This window comes from Bombus bifarius, unplaced genomic scaffold, assembly GCF_011952205.1.
Source record: "Bombus bifarius isolate JDL3187 unplaced genomic scaffold, Bbif_JDL3187 scf7180000007979, whole genome shotgun sequence".
In the NCBI taxonomy this organism is placed as follows: Eukaryota; Metazoa; Arthropoda; class Insecta; order Hymenoptera; family Apidae; genus Bombus; species Bombus bifarius.
The window spans coordinates 1,419,501-1,436,435 of record NW_022884364.1 but is presented as its reverse complement, the minus strand read 5'-3'; the positions used below and the strand labels follow the sequence as shown (position 1 = coordinate 1,436,435).

The 16,935-nt window shown below is 29.7% G+C and overlaps 2 protein-coding genes across 5 annotated transcripts; one reads left to right on the top strand and one right to left on the bottom strand.

The window, feature by feature from the left end:
• Positions 1–454: 454 nt before the first annotated feature.
• On the bottom strand, positions 455–14,188 carry LOC117204638 (xanthine dehydrogenase). Of its 4 annotated transcripts, XM_033442195.1 has the most exons (25): positions 14,090–14,188; positions 12,812–12,947; positions 11,986–12,043; positions 11,412–11,508; positions 10,235–10,470; positions 8,168–8,412; positions 7,918–8,059; positions 7,641–7,808; positions 7,465–7,541; positions 7,106–7,312; positions 6,836–7,020; positions 6,644–6,757; positions 6,430–6,553; positions 6,036–6,332; positions 5,763–5,885; positions 5,298–5,653; positions 5,012–5,186; positions 4,734–4,925; positions 4,518–4,663; positions 4,125–4,302; positions 3,764–3,892; positions 1,995–2,237; positions 1,629–1,883; positions 776–943; positions 455–656 (listed from the first exon to the last, which is right to left on the bottom strand). In XM_033442195.1, exons 2-25 carry the CDS (start codon positions 12,917–12,919, stop codon positions 612–614), a joined length of 4,068 nt encoding a protein of 1,355 aa, XP_033298086.1. In that variant the 5' UTR covers positions 12,920–12,947; positions 14,090–14,188; the 3' UTR covers positions 455–611. The 4 variants fall into 4 exon arrangements, with proteins under 4 accessions (XP_033298086.1, XP_033298087.1, XP_033298088.1 ...); XM_033442196.1 differs by lacking the exons at positions 11,412–11,508; positions 11,986–12,043; positions 12,812–12,947; positions 14,090–14,188 and adding an exon at positions 10,607–10,924; XM_033442197.1 differs by lacking the exons at positions 11,412–11,508; positions 11,986–12,043; positions 12,812–12,947; positions 14,090–14,188 and having other exon boundaries at positions 8,168–8,423; positions 10,235–10,353.
• Positions 14,189–15,120: 932 nt separating this feature from the next.
• Positions 15,121–16,727, top strand: LOC117204613 (anamorsin homolog). Its single transcript, XM_033442150.1, has 5 exons — positions 15,121–15,380; positions 15,551–15,861; positions 15,948–16,092; positions 16,190–16,302; positions 16,381–16,727. The coding sequence occupies exons 1-5, from the start codon at positions 15,230–15,232 to the stop codon at positions 16,489–16,491; spliced, it is 831 nt and encodes a 276-aa protein (XP_033298041.1). The 5' UTR covers positions 15,121–15,229; the 3' UTR covers positions 16,492–16,727.
• Positions 16,728–16,935: the final 208 nt, after the last annotated feature.

Sequence of the window (16,935 nt, the reverse complement as noted above, 5' to 3'; positions counted from 1 at the left end):
GTTGGACATCGTTGGACACCGTTGGACATCGTTGGACACCGTTGAACACCGTTGGACACCGTTGGACGTCGTTGGACATCGTTGGACGTCGTTGGACAACGTTGGACAGCGTTGGACAACGTTGGACATCGTTGGACAACGTTGGACATCGTTGAACGCCGTGGGACATCGTTGGACATCGTTGGACAACGTTGGACACCGTTGTACAACGTTGGACACCGTTGTACAACGTTGGACACCGTTGGACAACGTTAGGGTGGGTCTCCGTTCGCAGCACCTCCTCGTGGTGAGACCTGTGCGATCGTATTGTTTGATATATCATTACTAATTGCATTGTTATATGCGATACAATTACGAATTGTATAACAAATAATACGAGCTAATGGCTGCAATCGCGATTTTAGTTTTGTTTTTTACGTGCTTTTGGTAAAGTAAAAAATTGCCTAAAAAACGTAATTTCATTAATTTTATTAACATTAATAAAATTAGTACATTCTATGTGTAACAAGTCTTTTAAAACTATTACTTATTCTACATTTACAATGTAATAAAATTCAGTAACAAAATTGGTAGTATTTATTCTCTAGTTAGTCTAGTTCATCAAAATATTTCTATGGAACAATATTCCACTGACGTTGTACATCTGGTTCTGCAATCTGTAACATAAAATATATAAATATTAATTATTGTTTTTCCCGTATAAATTAAACAACTATAAGTACAAAATTCTCAATGAGTTTATATCAAATATTTTTATACAAAAAATGCAATTCACCTTTGAAGTAAGTTCATCAACACATGCTAGTCGAATACGGGCAGCAGTTGCAGGTGCATCTAATTGGAAGTAATTTTTGAGACCATATTCCTGACGAGCAGATTTAATAGCTTCTCTTATTGCGAAGAACACGGAAGATGCTAAAAATAGTGGTGGTTCTCCTACAGCCTAAAATAACAGTAATTGTTTAGAAATCTATAAGGATTAGGAACGAACAAATAATAAGAAACGAATGACACTATGAACACAAACTCACAGGAACACAGTTTGATTCTCAATACTTGTTTTGAAATTGAAACTACATTACTTTACAAGATACCTTAACTACAAATGCGAATGCGGATATGAGCGTGTGTACCCATTATCGCGATTAAGTGAAATAATAAGTTGCAAAGTTCAGTGCCAAACGCGGCGAAGGAATTCGTTTAGTTTATGGATAACAATACTCGACTCGAATATCCAGAAATTGAATTGATCACTCTGCGAGCATAGTGGATTTGAAATTCTAAACACGCAGCGGTCCAAATCATCTTCATCGAGAATGATATTGAAGTTCAACTTGAAAAAATAATTTTCGTCGAATCCTTGATGGGCAGACGATGAAAATACCGTTAATGGAGCGCTGTTGTTGACCACAGAAATTGCCGACCACGGTAAGCGACTGAAGATGAATAACAGAATAGAAAAAGAGATAAGACAAGCTAAACCTGCTAAACGGCTGGGACATTGCCAACAATTTGGGAAATTCGAAAAATGACCAATACCTTGTCATTCTTAACAGTAACAACAACAATAAAAAATGAGAAATGATAAATATAAATCAAATTCTTGGTTTCTCTTAAGAATATATTACCTTGGATGAGTAAACAGCACGAGGATTTGAGGCACCTTTCAATAAGGATACATTAAATATTTCGGGAATATCTGTAAAGCCAGGTAGCTTATATGCACCTGGACCTCTAGTAGCAAGGACTCCAGTTCTGAGAAATACCATTTCTTCTAGCGTAAGAAGACCATATCCTTGAGCAAAAGCTCCTTCAATTTGTCCTATGTCAATTGCAGGATTTATGCTTTCTCCTAAATCCATTACAATATCAGTTTGCAATACCTATATACAAATATCAATATTTAGATATTAGTAATTTATAGTTATATTGAAGTACATTTTAACATGTACAATTCCCTTTTGATATCTATAAGTATCTTGAAATATATTTACTTGATGGTCTCCAGTCAGGCAATCAATTTCTACTTCAGAACACGCAACACCATATGTAAAATAATTAAATGGGTTTCCTGTGTTAGTTTCGAATGAGTATCCTATATCAGGAGTCTTATAAAAACCGGTAGCGGAAAGGCTAATTCTTTCTAAATAAGCTGTTTTTATCCACTCTTCCCATGTTCCATTTGGGTTCTTATCTATCACTGGTTTTAGTCGTTTCATAATTTCGTTACAAGCATACTGAAATTTTTTTACAACGTTTAAAATCATTGTTTAATTGCAAGTATATTATATTACTCGTATTGCAAAGATCGAAATTTAAGTGAGGAAAAGCAATAAAAAGCAAGTATGTATTAGGTGAAGTAAAAAGTTCTGAGCGCTTTTTCGCTTTATTTCGACGATGAAATTAACATAGTCAAGATTATTCGATTTAGATTAAATATGCGCCGTTTTGTTCGATTACTTTTGTCCATTTTGAAGGCAATTTCATAATTCCGCGGTTGAAGAAGTCCTCGTCCCTATTGGTAAAAAACTTGACCAGCTCATTTTCACAAGCCTCTCTTGAGGCCAGTTTTGTACCATCAAGAAAATTTTGCAAAAACTTAAAAAGGTGATAATCGCTTGGTGCCAGGTCTGGACTGTACGGCGGATGCGATAGAACCTCCCAGCCAAGCTCTCGGAGCTTCTGACGCGTCGTTAAAGATGTGTGCGGCCTGGCGTTGTCTTGATGGAACACAACACCTTTCCTATTGGCCAATTCTGGCCGCTTCTGGTCGATCGCCTGCTTCAGTCTGGTCAGTTGTTGACAATAGAGGTCCGAATTAAGTGTTTGCCCCGATGGGAGCAGCTCATAATGGATGATTCCCTTCCAATCCCACCAAACACACAATAAAACCTTCTTGGCCGTTAATCCACGCTTGGCGATCGTTTGGGCCGGCCCACCGCGATTGGACCACGATCTTTTTCGGCTGTTGTTCTCGTATGTGACCCATTTTTCATCGCCAGTCACCATCCGCTTCAAAAATGGGTCGATTTCGTTACGTCTCAACAAAGAATCGCAGGCATCAATTCGGTCCAAAAGGTTCTTTTGCGTCAATTCATGTGGCACCCATACGTCGAGCTTCTTCTTGAGACCAGCCTTATGCAAATGGTTCCAAACGGTTTTCTGGCTAATCTTCAGTTCCTGGGCAATGGAATAAGTGCTCACATGCCGGTCCGACTCGACGATTTCCATGATTTTATCCACATTTTCGACGATTGGCCTACCAGAGCGTGCCTCATCTTCGACGTCCATATTACCAGAACGGAATCGTTGGAACCACCGCTTTGCTGTTGCATTCGATACTGTACTGGGTCCATAAACAGCACAAATTTTTTTGGCCGCCTGCTCCGCCTTTTCACCTTGGTCGTAGTGGTACTGAAGAATGTATCGAATTTTCTCTTTTTTTATCTCCATTTTCGAACGCTGTAACACACAACTGGCTTCACCGAACACAAAACTGACAAAGAACCTTTTTGATGCGTAATATCACCTTGAAATCGGTGTATACTATGACTCGATGCGATGTGCACATCGTGAGATATGGCTCACTAAAGACATCTAGCGAAAAACGCTCAGAACTTTTTACTTAACCTAATATATAGATTATAAGTAATGAGTAATAGATTATCATAATATCAAAGTTTTAAATAAGAGTAAAAGAATAGAAGAAATAAGCAAAAAACGTTGGAAGTAAATTGAAAGAAAACAAATCATTTTTACTTACCATAATAGCCATACCATTCAAATCTGAAGCAGCACTAGCTGCTGTAGCAGATGTATTTGGTACTTTATCGGTAGCAGTTTCCATTATATGTATTTTATCTGGTTTCAATTTCAGTGATCTGCTTGCTACCTAAATATTAAATAGAAAATGGAGAAGCTATAATATGTAGTGTGTTGAAAATAAATATCATATAATATATTATGATACACATTACTTGTAATGTCAGTAATAATATGAATAAAAATATGAATAAAATTTTTAAATATGAAATGATTAAAAACTACTAAATTTGTGAAGAGTATATAACAAATGAGAATGATAATTTAAGTGAAATCAAAATAGAAAAATAAATAAAATTTACTTGTATCATTTTTGTATGTAAACCTTGTCCCATTTCAACACCACCATGACTAATTAATACAGAACCATCTGTATAAACATGTACAAGTGCCCCTGCTTGATTTAAAAACAGTGCAGTGAAAGAAATACCAAATTTGGTTGGAACTATTGCCAATCCCTTTTTCTTGTACCTATTTTCTCTATTGGAATAGTATTTATTAGAGTCAATACTTTGTATCATTGAAACTTTAAAGTACAATCATGATTGTACAATAAATAAAACTATAGCATTTTTTAAGAAAGTTATAGAATATAAAAAAGAAAAGAATAATGGAAATAAATTAAATGAGAAATATAAAATAAAAATGAAACATAGAAAAAGTATTTTACTAAAACAGTATTTAGAAATACATACCTGTTATACTTTTGGACTTGTACAAGCCGTTCATTGTAATTTGAAGATAAAAGACACTCTTCCCAGCAACGTTGCAATGTACAATTAATAAGCTTTTGATTATAATGAGTGGTATCTCCTTCCTTGTATAAATTTAACTCTGCAACCTGTTAAGATTATTTATTTAGTGATTCAAAATTGTATGCTTTTATATATAGTATTAAATTGTGATCATACCTCAGCAGGATCTTTAGTTAAATATTCTGCAATATGTCTGATCATTGTTTCGGCTAAAAACATTCCTTGTGGACCTCCAAAACCACGGAACGCTGTATTTGACGGTATATTAGTTTTACACATAAAACCATACACATCAGCTGCTGGTATTTTATACGAATTTTCAAAATGGAACATAGCACGTTCTACAATCTAACAAATAGATATATATATATGAATACAATCTAACATTTTATAAATAAAATATTCTGGAACTATTAATATACATATTAACATACTGACGAAGAAAGATCGCGGGAGTAACCCGCGTTGTTGTAAATATAAACTTGCGCTCCTTTAATCGCACCATTATCGTCAAATCCAACTTTATATTTTAATAAAAACGGATGTCTTCCACCAGTTATCATAATATCTTCGTCTCTATCAAACATACAGCGTACTGGTTTTCTTAATCTGTAAAGGTAAATTATCATAATGCAAATCCTTCTGTTAATCCAATTTAAAGATAACTTCGTTTTGCCACATTTTGTGTTTTATTACTTTATTGCGTGCAAATATAATTACTTGTATGCAGCAAAAACAACTGGTAAAGCAAGTATCGCAGGGCGAGACTCTTTTCCTCCAAAACCACCACCTAATCTTTTCACTTTAACCACAACCTTATTAGCTTGAATATTTAAAACTTCTGAAATATATTTCTGAATCTCTGAAGGATGTTGTGTTGAACAATATACTTCTAATTCGTCTTCTTCCTTGGGAATTACCAAAGTTGCGTTTGTCTCGAGGTAAAAATGCTCTTGCCCTCCTATTCGAACTTCCCCTTCGAGAATATGTTTCGATTCGGCGAAAGCCTTTTCTACATCTCCCTTTTTTATACGTTTTGGTGTTTGCTCGAAAAAGGAACGATGTTTAATAGCGTCCTACAATTATTTAAGATTACTTCTTTAAAACATCAAAACTTATTCTTTAAGATAAAAAATTAATTCAAAATTTAAAGTTATATATTCTGGCTATGTACTTTTATTATACCTCTATAGAAATGATCACTGGTTGTAAATCCTCATACTCGACTTCAACCATTCTGGCAGCCTTTTGTGCAATAGCTTGATTAACAGCTATGACTGCTCCAATTACTTGACCGTGACTTGTCACCTTAAGGAACATATTCACTTTTTACTTATTCTGAGATTAATTGTAATTCAATTATATTAAATCATATGTTATGTAAAACTCTTTCTATATAAATATATCTTCTCTGAATAAAAGATTGACTTTTTTTCTAAACATTCCAAAAATTCTTACTTTGTCCGAAATAAACACTTGTTCATCCTGAACTATAGGACCATAAAATCGTTGCTTTTCGGGTAAATCTTTCCCACTATAAAAGGCAACTACTCCTTCTAACGACAATGCTTTAGTTGCATCGATTTTCAAAATTTTTGCATGAGCTCTGGTAGATAAAACTACAGCTAAATAAAGCTCGTCAGAGAATTTTGGCATATCATCGCAATATATCGCTTCTCCTGTTGCTTGTTTAAATGCACTGGCATGAACAACTGTTCTCCCAACGAAATCATTTACCTCCTGATCCTTTGGAACCTATCACAAAATACACAAAATATTAATATACAAAATTATATACTTTCAAGAAAAATTGTATAAAACAGTGTGTCAAATTAGACTAAGTAACAGGTACCACTTGATAATATTGTGAACTCCTTGGTTCTTTAGTATGGAATCCTTCTGCAGCACTTTCAATTTCTTTTGGCAAACATACTTGGAGCTTTTTAGCTATGTGTAAAAATCCTTTAAAGAATAGGCTGTAAAAGTCAAAAGTGTTATATACAAATAACGTCTCTTTCAAGGACTTGAAGAAAAAATTATTGAAGTATAAATATATATATGTATACCTTAAAGTTAAAGATTTACGATACTTGACCATTCCACCTGGAACACTATCTGGTAAAACTAGTTCGTTTAATAATGAATCGTAAACAGTTTCTAGAAGATCTGTGTTCCATTTTCTAAAACAATTCTACATTAATATTTTCTTTATAAGAGATATGGTTAAAAAATAAATATTGCATAATTTTATAAAATACCTTCCAACCATAATGTCGCAAGTGTTTCTAGCTAAGACTGTTGTTGGAGCCATTCCACCAAAAGCCAGATGTGCTTGACTAACAATGTCACTTTCTGGTTCAAAGAATATATTTAATGCCATATTAACGATAGCAATGTCATCATCTCGCCTTCTTGCTTGTTTATAGGCAACAAAATATTGATTCTATGAAATAGGAAAATATAGTACTGTAAACTATTTATTAATAAATAGCATAATATTGTTTTGTTATCTTCAAAATTTTATGTACTTTTTCAGAAAACGGTATTTGAATTGAAAGTAAAATCTCTTCTGGTGAAACAACATTTTGTCTATAGCCCTTAAAAAAAGTATGATCCATTGGAATAAGCCTAACTCCATTCTTCATACTCGAAACATTCAGTTTTATTCCAGCTGCCATAAAAATTGGATTTAGATCTGATATGGGACTTCCTGTCATTATATTTCCACCAACAGCCTATAGAAAAATAAAAAAGCTTCTTAGCTCAAAAGTTACATTTCACAGCAAAATATTTATAAATCATTTCGAAGAATAAAAATATTATAGTAGATCAATAGATAGACTAATAGAATGTATATATAAAAATTATAATAGACCAAATTACTTACAGCAACATTTCTGATTTGTTTCCCAGCAAACCAATGAAGCATATTAATTATTTCAGTAAAAATTCTTGTTTGGTATTCTGTAGTAATAATAAAACATAATCTATAATATATCCACAAAGTTATTACTCTAAATATCTTGCAGTACAAAATTTAAAATATAATATAGGAGCATCTACCAGGTTTTATGGCAATTTGGTTTCGTAAGGCTTTCTCCATCTCAACAAGTGTGACACTAGCACCTACATTCAGTAATTTTGGATATTCTTCTATAACATGCATTTCTTTAATTAAAGTAGGCTGTATAAGAACTGGATAGGATAAGTACTTGAATTTAACTTCAACCCCTGAAAGTATGTACAATTAGTTTAGTATTCTCACTCAGCTTATTTTTCCAACTATATTAAAAAGATATACAAATTTAAATAATCTTTTAAATAAGTAAGTAAATTTTACCTATCTCTGTGTTTCCTACAACAATTTTTGCATTTGGATATTGATTTTTTAATTGCAATAACTCAGTAAGAGTTTTTGGTCTGTACCATGTGACATCTTTTCCTTTTATTATTAAGTATTCCTCATCTAGGTGCTTAGAAATCTAGAAAAAGTTTATTTAATTTATTGAAACGAAAAAGAGATATTAGTCATACATTGGATGTTCAAACTGATTAATTTAAAAGATATTAATATTGAATAAATAATTTACGTGTAACTTGGGTGGAAATATAATTTCTTGAGAAGGATCGTACAGACAGAATTCTTTCGTATCAAAAACTTCTGTAGGTTCTGCTATTGGTATCTTTTTACAACAATTTTCTCCCATAGGACATTCTCCATTTGTTAAAGATTTTTCATTACTTTTTGACATTAATTGCATTGTTTCCCATTCTTCTGTAAAGGTTCTGTAAGCCTCTATGATAGGGCGATACCCAGTACATCTGCATAAATTTCCTACAAACACACTGTCAATTAAAAATGATAAAATAATAATGATATGAATAATAAAGCAAAAAATTTAAATAAATCAGTAAAATACATATAATAATTTTATGTACAGAAATATGAAATAAATCTGAGAATCTTCTTTAAAATTATAATTAGTCCTTTGCACTCGGAGCTATTTAGGACGTTACCTACCAATTCGGCGCTACTTTGTCGCAAAAATGTGAACCTAGGAATCGTCATATTATATACATAGTATAGCTTTGGCACCAAGTAATGTATTGTAATGATATTTGATTTATATGAATTTTTAGATATTGAGGGACATATCTTTTGCAAAAAAGTAAAAATTGAAACTTCTAATTGTAAATTACGAAATCATAAAACTAATATTTATATTATTACTATTTATATTTATTATACAATATTTATATTTATATATTGCTATGTTAGAAAGCTGATATTAAATGATCATCAACGTGAGACGATTATATAAAATGAACAAGACATAGTCCATCCACAAAATTTTCCAGGCGCTATCTTTCTTCTTCAGAATATTGTTCGCTTCTGTAAGTACCATTTAAATAAAAGAACATGTTGTCTGCAACAATTATTTTTCATGTTCATTAATTTCTTCTTTCAAAAGTATATAAATTCAATTACTATTATATAAAACTTGACGCGGTTTATTTTACCTAGTTCTTGCCAATTTTATTTTTGCTTCTACGAAATTTTTTTTCAACTTCAGTCACGAATTCTTCGAGTCTTCGATCGTTCAACACACTGCAGATAATAAATTTAACAGCTCTGCAAAATAACAGCACAATATTAAGGAAAAATTAAATGATAAATTAATTTCGTAAGAAGACAAGTGGCGATATAGAAGACTGTATAAAAGTTAATCAATAAGAAGTATTTTCTCTGGAAAAGGAAAAAAAGAAACAACATGTTATTGTTACTGATGATATACACACGAATTGAACAAAAAAGTAAAGCATTAAAATATTCGAAAAAGATTTAATATCAGCAGCTTTCTAACTATTACCAAATATAACAATTAAATCAGAGGATGTCACAGATCTCGTCTGTTAATTATCCATTCTTAAAATCATTCTTAAGTTTTCTCAAATGCTCAGATTTTATACATACAATTAGAAAACACATAACAGAATATCAAGAAAGCAAGAGAAAAGAAAAGAAAAGAAAAGAAAAGAAAAAGAAGTGTAGTTTTGAATCATAATATAAGTAATATAACTAATTTTTAATTAACTGTCCAACAACATACGAGATGTATTAATAAAATTTCAAGAATAACGTTAATAAAGTAGCAAAACTGTAAACATGTAGTATCTCTCTATTGGTTTGATTTGTCTCGCTATAACTTCTTTTTATTCTCACGAATAAAAGGAGTTATAAATAGAACACATATTCGATTAATTGAGGCACACTCGTGAGATGAATTAAGGACAAAATAAATCGATGGCAAGTTTGTCGATGGTATTTACTTGAATCAAACAAAGTCCAATTTTAACTTTGTCTTTGACACCAAATTTCAAGACTGGGGATTATTAGATACAAATTGCTTGTGATATTTTAATGTTATGAGATTTAAATTACCTATAACTTGCCGATAACATTATAAGCCAAAGGGTTGAGATAGATATCGAAATACGAATACCAATGGCATTATAAAATGCGTGTATACAATTTCGAAGGGACTATTTTGAAGGCAATATTCCTATAAACATTCTACTTCATTTATCTTATTTTCGAAACTTGAAATTACTACATTTCGTATGCAGCAACGTTGCATAAATGATCATAATATTACCTTGAAAGGCAATTTCAAGATCCTTCATGGTTGGTTTAGGAGTGTTTCGTAGCAATGCGTACATAGACATCACAATCCCAGGTGTGCAAAAACCGCATTGTGACCCGTGTGCTTTTGCTATGCGCTCTTGAACCGGATGAAGTTTCGTTTTAACACTTCCAATACCTTCGACAGTGGTAACCGCTAGACCATGCATAGCACAAACTGGAGTCAAGCACGCGTTTACTGCTAAATGTCTGTTTGTTAAATATTAAGCGGTCAAGGAAAAAATTATCCCTCGGTTTTATTTATGTATATATCATTATACACAACTTTTTAATTTTGAAGAAGTTTCTTTTTTCATTCGAATATTTATTCATGATACCAGAATACTTTGGCACGTTGATTTTTGTATTAAGAAATACTTAAGTCTCGAATGGATATAAAAATATGATTTTGGAATTGGAAATTTAACAGCAGCAGTATGCGCATCATTACTTTCAATGATCTATCATCATCCAGTTACTTATTATTTGCGATTCTATTCTGGAAAATAGGTCATCCCGTAAGTAAGTGTCTTATATTACTTTACTGGATAAATTATGTATTATGTTGTGTGTATTATGCTTCGCTGATGTGTTTATAGAAGTTTCGCCTTTTGTTTCTTGAGAGTTTAAGAGTATTTTCTCGACTGTCTCATTCCAGCAGTACCCTCTGGAAAATTAAGGCAATTAGGTCGGTATTCTTCTACTTTAAGTTATAAAATGAGCATCGGCGATTACCATTTGCGGCATTGTATGCTATATGAATTTTAAAAAAGCAATACATTTAAAGTACTATAGTACAATGAACATGTCCTATATATGAGAAAATGTCAAAGATACTTCACTGATTCTTTTCACTGGTTAAAAATTCAACAATAGTGAGCAAATAAAATTAGCACTGAATGAGTTGCTTAATACAAAAACTGAAGAACTTGTTGAAAATGCAATTAAGATTAGTTAGTTGAAAAATGGAAAAGGATCATAGAAAGCCACGGTCAGTATATCAATGATTAAAGATAAATGTGAATATTAATTTTTTTTTAGTTTTAGTTAATAGTTCTTTAGTGTTAGAAAAAAAAGCGATATTATTTATGTGATGATCTAATATATGTATATTTTGAAGAAAATGATTTTAAAGATATTGTAAAGGATACGTAATAATTTCTGTTGCACGGTCCAATTTTGATATCATTACAGTGCATGCTCCACAACCACCTTCTGCACAACCCAGTTTCGTGCCGGTTAAGTTTACTAAATTATTTGAGTTAAGAATTTTCTTTTAAAAGTATTTTTATTTGTGTCTCAACATTTCTAATACTTTTATAAATGTTTTTCATCTTTCTACTTCTACTTCTCACCGTATTTTATATATTTAGTATTCGACATTATCGTTCGGCTATTTTTACTATCTTTTAGCAACATTTTTGTCAATTTTTAATATCTTATATTTATTTTAAAACTTCATAGTGTCAAACATTTTTAGTCGAGAAATATTTAATCTTGTATTGGATAAAATACAAATTTCTATCAACTATTCTGCGTCTAAAGCAACATTAAAAACAATATAATATTGCCAAAAGAAGAAAATAAATTTCTGTCTTTATTAAAATTTATTACCCGATATATTTTATATACGAACTAATTTATTTCAAGTTTATTTTTAATGAACTCTAATTCCAATTTCCGCATTATTTCGCCAATATCATCTTTCAGATATAGAAAGGATACATTTATTTCTCAAATACCATAGTAAAGTCCATTGTGGATCGACATTGTCATCTACCACCTATAATATCAATATTTATAATGTAAAATGAAAAATCGCGCGCACGCGCGTAGAAATTATATTTCTTTAAAACTTCGTCAAATATTGCTGTGATTAAAAAAAAGTACAATGAAAAATGTCACGACCAAAAACATTACACAGCTATAAATGTTACATATAAAGTAATTAAGAGATAGTGGTCTTTATAAATATATTTTTTTATATATTTATATATATTTTTCACAATACATATTTTATTACATATTACATATTTATTTTAAAGATTGAATACAAAGAAATAGAATTTAATTTTCAGCTATATAAAAAAGTTATATATATATAATTAATTAATTATATCATAAATAATTAATAGCATCACATAAAAATTATACTCATCAAATTCAATATGTATATATACTATATATCAGAATTCTGAGTCAGCAGAAAATTGTTCATTTCATTTTAAGTAAACAATTTTAGAAGTGAACTTGAAATAAATACATAGATAGAATATACATACACAAGTAGAATAAAAAGAATAGAATAGGTTTTAGAGTACATAGAAATACATTCTTAGCAGTTTATTTAAGTGTAACATTCATCAAGGAGCTTTTTAATTTTAATATTAATAATTTAGTTGAAGGAAAATATATATTCTTAAAATAAGATATATTGTATAAGAATATACCATATAAGATTGTATCATATAAGAATGTACTCTAAATATAGTTGTCACATTTCTCTCACATGCATACTTATTAAGATGCTATATATAAAATATGTATATACCTCCTTGCCATTCACATAAAACACCAAAGTATGTGAAACTCTATCATGTCCTACATTATTTGATGTGACAAGTGCAGATTGAGCAATGGTTTTCTCATCCTGAACCATTTTTGCTTATTATAAATCTCAATGAAATCTGTGAAAGAAATTCTCAAAATTATTTATTCACTAGTATAATATAGTAATATTATTATATACCTCTATAACTATGCTTGACGATAAAAAAATCAAGTATTCTTGTTTTCTTGTTTTTCCAGAATATGAAAATCTACACAAATTTCTATATATGTTCAATATAATCTGACTCCATCTTATTATTATTGGGCCATATGTATTATTGTTGTTGAGAGATGATAAAATAATATACTTTGTACATTTCATTATCAGAAAGAGATATAAAAATGTCTTTTATAAGAAATTTATCTTTTGACAACATATATCTTGTACTTTTTTGTAATATTTGTTATCAAAAAATATATTTCTCTTTGCACAAAAAATTGTCAGATATTGATTTCCAAAATTTTTTTTTATCAAATACATTTATTTCAAATACATACATCTACAATAATATTTATACTATTATTTTTAACGCATAATACTTTTGCAATACATGTTGCTTAAGGAAATTATGATAAGATTGACCTACATGCCTCCCATGGACCTCCAATAGACCTCCAATAGAAAATAATAAAAAGAAAAACACTTAAGTAAAACTTGAAGTTTATAATAGAGGAATTCATGTAAAATGAGACATTTATAAAAGAATTTATATTATCTTAAATCAATCTATATACACTTATTAAAGTATATTTATTAAAACAATATACAATTAGTAATAACAAAATAATAATGATATCTAGATATAATAGAAAAAAACTTAAATTACAATATCAAATTGTTTCCTTAAGCTCTTCAAATGACAACATTCTAGACGTAATATTAAGGTAAATTTTACATTTAATTCTTTGTTATTTGAACGATAATTTTATCACCTGTTGCATTCACGTTATAAAAAAGAAACTGACATTTGTGGCAAAATTAAATTTTTCATCAAAATCGTCAAAATTGTATTTATTATTTTGTATAGTTTAACATATTAAAAGTTCGCAGCACGATACATACAGCAAATATGCATTCAAAGGAAGGCACTATTATTAAATTATTTTAGAAAGTAGTATTGCTGAGATACTATAGTTAATTTATTTTATAAAATAGAAATAAATTAAAAATGATTATATGTGTACATGTACGTAATGATTATAAATATAGAAAAGTTACCTTTTTTTTGAATTAAAACTTTTAGCTTGTTGAGGAACTCGTACAGAACTGCTCAAACAACAGTGAACGACTGGCCAGTAGGTTATCATCGAGTAAGATATGTCTTGCGTATGTGTTTATTAGAAAGTCACAATACACGAATAAAGCAATTTGTCCCTACCACATCTTATCCCTCAGCAAACCGCTTCTCTCTTAGGATTGACATTATTGTGTATACATTCCTTTACATTCTTTTGCAATTACAAATTGAATTACAGTTAATCAAGTATGAGAAAAATGCTTCTTAAATTAATTAAACTTTTTTTTCTACACTAATATAATATAGTACAGGATTAAGCACAATAAAATGTTTGCATTATGATATTGATGAAAAGTTTATACAAATATTTATATAAAAGTTTATATAAGTATTTTATATAAGCGAAGTAGGAGATTCTTTGATGATTGTTTGAATCATTATATGTGTTCGATTTGAAAAAACGATTACACAATTTTTTTAAGAATTTCAGAAGAATTCTGATCTTTGTGGAGATATATAATTTATATAGTATAACACGATAATTCTAGAAGATTAGTAATATGATAACAATATTACCACAATATTACAATGGTATTAATTATACATGTATTGTATATGTATTACTAAAGGTGTGTTAATCAACTGATAACATTTTCATCTGATATGTGAGCTTTTATTTTTACTTTGCTTATACGTATATATCTAATTATATTTTATTTATATGCAGCAAACAAATAAATGAATTTTATTTAACAGAAAGTAATAAATGATAACAAAGCTTACCAACGCTGAGTCATTCTGTAGAAATTTTTAAACACATTTGAAAAATAATTTTATTTTTATTGATAATGTCATTTTTATTATTAGTAGTATTATTTCACAATTAAACATATAATTTTAATGTCTTTTCCAGAAATATATTCCTACTGTATTCAAATATATTAATTACTTAGTTTCATAACAAGTAGCGCTAGTATCGCAGGTATTCATTATCAACAGAATTGCGCATCTACCTTCTGTTAGATTGTGGAATCAGTTGAACTTCAGATTGCATGAAAATTGCATTTCATAAGCTTCTGACACTCTTAACAATATTTTATGTTTACTTTGTTTGGTGAAAAATGTCTTTTCTTAAAGAAAATTATAGTGTACTGGTGGTCCTAGATAGCGAAATTTCCAATAATGACATAATAGACTTTATCAGTGGAATTAAAAAACATCTTAGCAATGCCGAACAGCTGACAACTATATCAACGAAAGAGCTGCAAAAATGTAAGTAATTAAGTACTGTCGTATGTATAAAGTAGATTCATAAACATATGTATTCATATATTCTAAACCACTAAAAAAAAAAATAGATTTTCAGTATGTGCTTTTTAGTCAATTTTATATATAAAAAGTGTTTCATCATTACGCACTAAATTTAATGTTTTCCTTCTCAGGTATTAATTCTTCTTCCTATGATGCAATTATCTCCATCTTTAAACAATCATGTCCGAATCTTAAAATGCTTTTAGAAGAATCTTTGCGAATGTTGAAACCTGGAGCAACATTGATTATTTATGAGTCACTCCAAGAAAAAGAAAATGCACATTCTCTTTACGATGAAAGGGTGTCCAACTTAAAATTAATTGGTTTTAAAGTAAAAGTACAAGAAAGTTTAGATACAAAACAATTAAAAGATCTTCTACTTAATATATATAATAGTACAGATAATATTTGTGAAGTAGTAGCAGAAAAACGTTCATTTGAAGTAAGTGATACTTTCCTGTTTTTCATAAATCAATGTAGTTTTGATTAGACATACTCTTTATTTTCACCTGTATTATATTTATATAGATTGGTTCTAGTGTAACACTTAATTTTGGTGAAAAAAAATCTTCTAATGTATGGAAACTAGATAGTGCTGTTGATGAAGAATTAATTGATGAAGATGATCTTTTAGATGAAAGTGACATTGTCAAACCTATAACTAATTTGAGAGGTAAGTTGAACACTTTATTCATATACAAATTTTAGTCAAGTACTTCTATTCATATACAAATTTTAGTTGAATAATTCTATTCATATACAAATTTTAGTATGTAGCACAACAGGTAAACGAAAAGCATGCAAAGATTGTTCTTGTGGATTAGCTGAAGAATTAAGTGGGAAAACTGCACCTGAAGGAACTGCAAAATCTTCATGTGGAAATGTAAGTAATTTGTTATACATCTAAATATTGGTCCTCTAAAAAAATTTGACTAAATAGTAATATACATGTACTTTTCAGTGCTATCTTGGTGATGCATTTCGATGTGCTAGTTGTCCGTATCTTGGTATGCCTGCATTTAAACCTGGTGAAAAAGTAGTTTTATTTGAAAGTCAGTTAAAAGCAGACTAGTGAAATATTTGTGAGTTACACACATATTCTATTTTTATGTTAATTTTTTGCATGTAATTATCATAATAATAATTCTTAATATTGTTAATCCTTGTTTTCCACTTTAACATTTCTATTCAAAATACAGGAGTTTTTTCCTTACTTATCTTTTCTACAACTGGAAAAATAGTGTAGTATACATACAGAAACTTAAAAGGATGTAGTATAAAAGTTATGCAATAAAAATATAAAACATATCTATTACTCTTAATCATTTATTACATTTTTATTTGTATACAATAGCGATCAACATGTTAATTATAATAGAATGATACAAATTATTTAGAATCTCGAATAATTTAGATGAAGCAAATTCCGTTATAAAAACAATAAAATAATTTAAGTACTGCGTAATATTATGATATGAAACGATATGTGACATATCAACAAAATCATATTTTTCTA

Excerpts from the sequence above, each read along its gene's own strand:
- LOC117204638 (XM_033442195.1), bottom strand. The coding sequence starts at position 12,919 with ATGGTTCAGGATGAGAAAACCATTGCTCAATCTGCACTTGTCACATCA. Across the intron at positions 4,926-5,011 it reads CCCGCGATCTTTCTTCGTCA|ATTGTAGAACGTGCTATGTT; the intron begins GTATGTTAATAT and ends TCTATTTGTTAG. Across the intron at positions 4,303-4,517 it reads CAAGTCCAAAAGTATAACAG|AGAAAATAGGTACAAGAAAA; the intron begins GTATGTATTTCT and ends CTATTCCAATAG.
- LOC117204613 (XM_033442150.1), top strand. The coding sequence starts at position 15,230 with ATGTCTTTTCTTAAAGAAAATTATAGTGTACTGGTGGTCCTAGATAGC. Across the intron at positions 15,862-15,947 it reads CAGAAAAACGTTCATTTGAA|ATTGGTTCTAGTGTAACACT; the intron begins GTAAGTGATACT and ends ATATTTATATAG. Across the intron at positions 16,093-16,189 it reads ACCTATAACTAATTTGAGAG|TATGTAGCACAACAGGTAAA; the intron begins GTAAGTTGAACA and ends TACAAATTTTAG.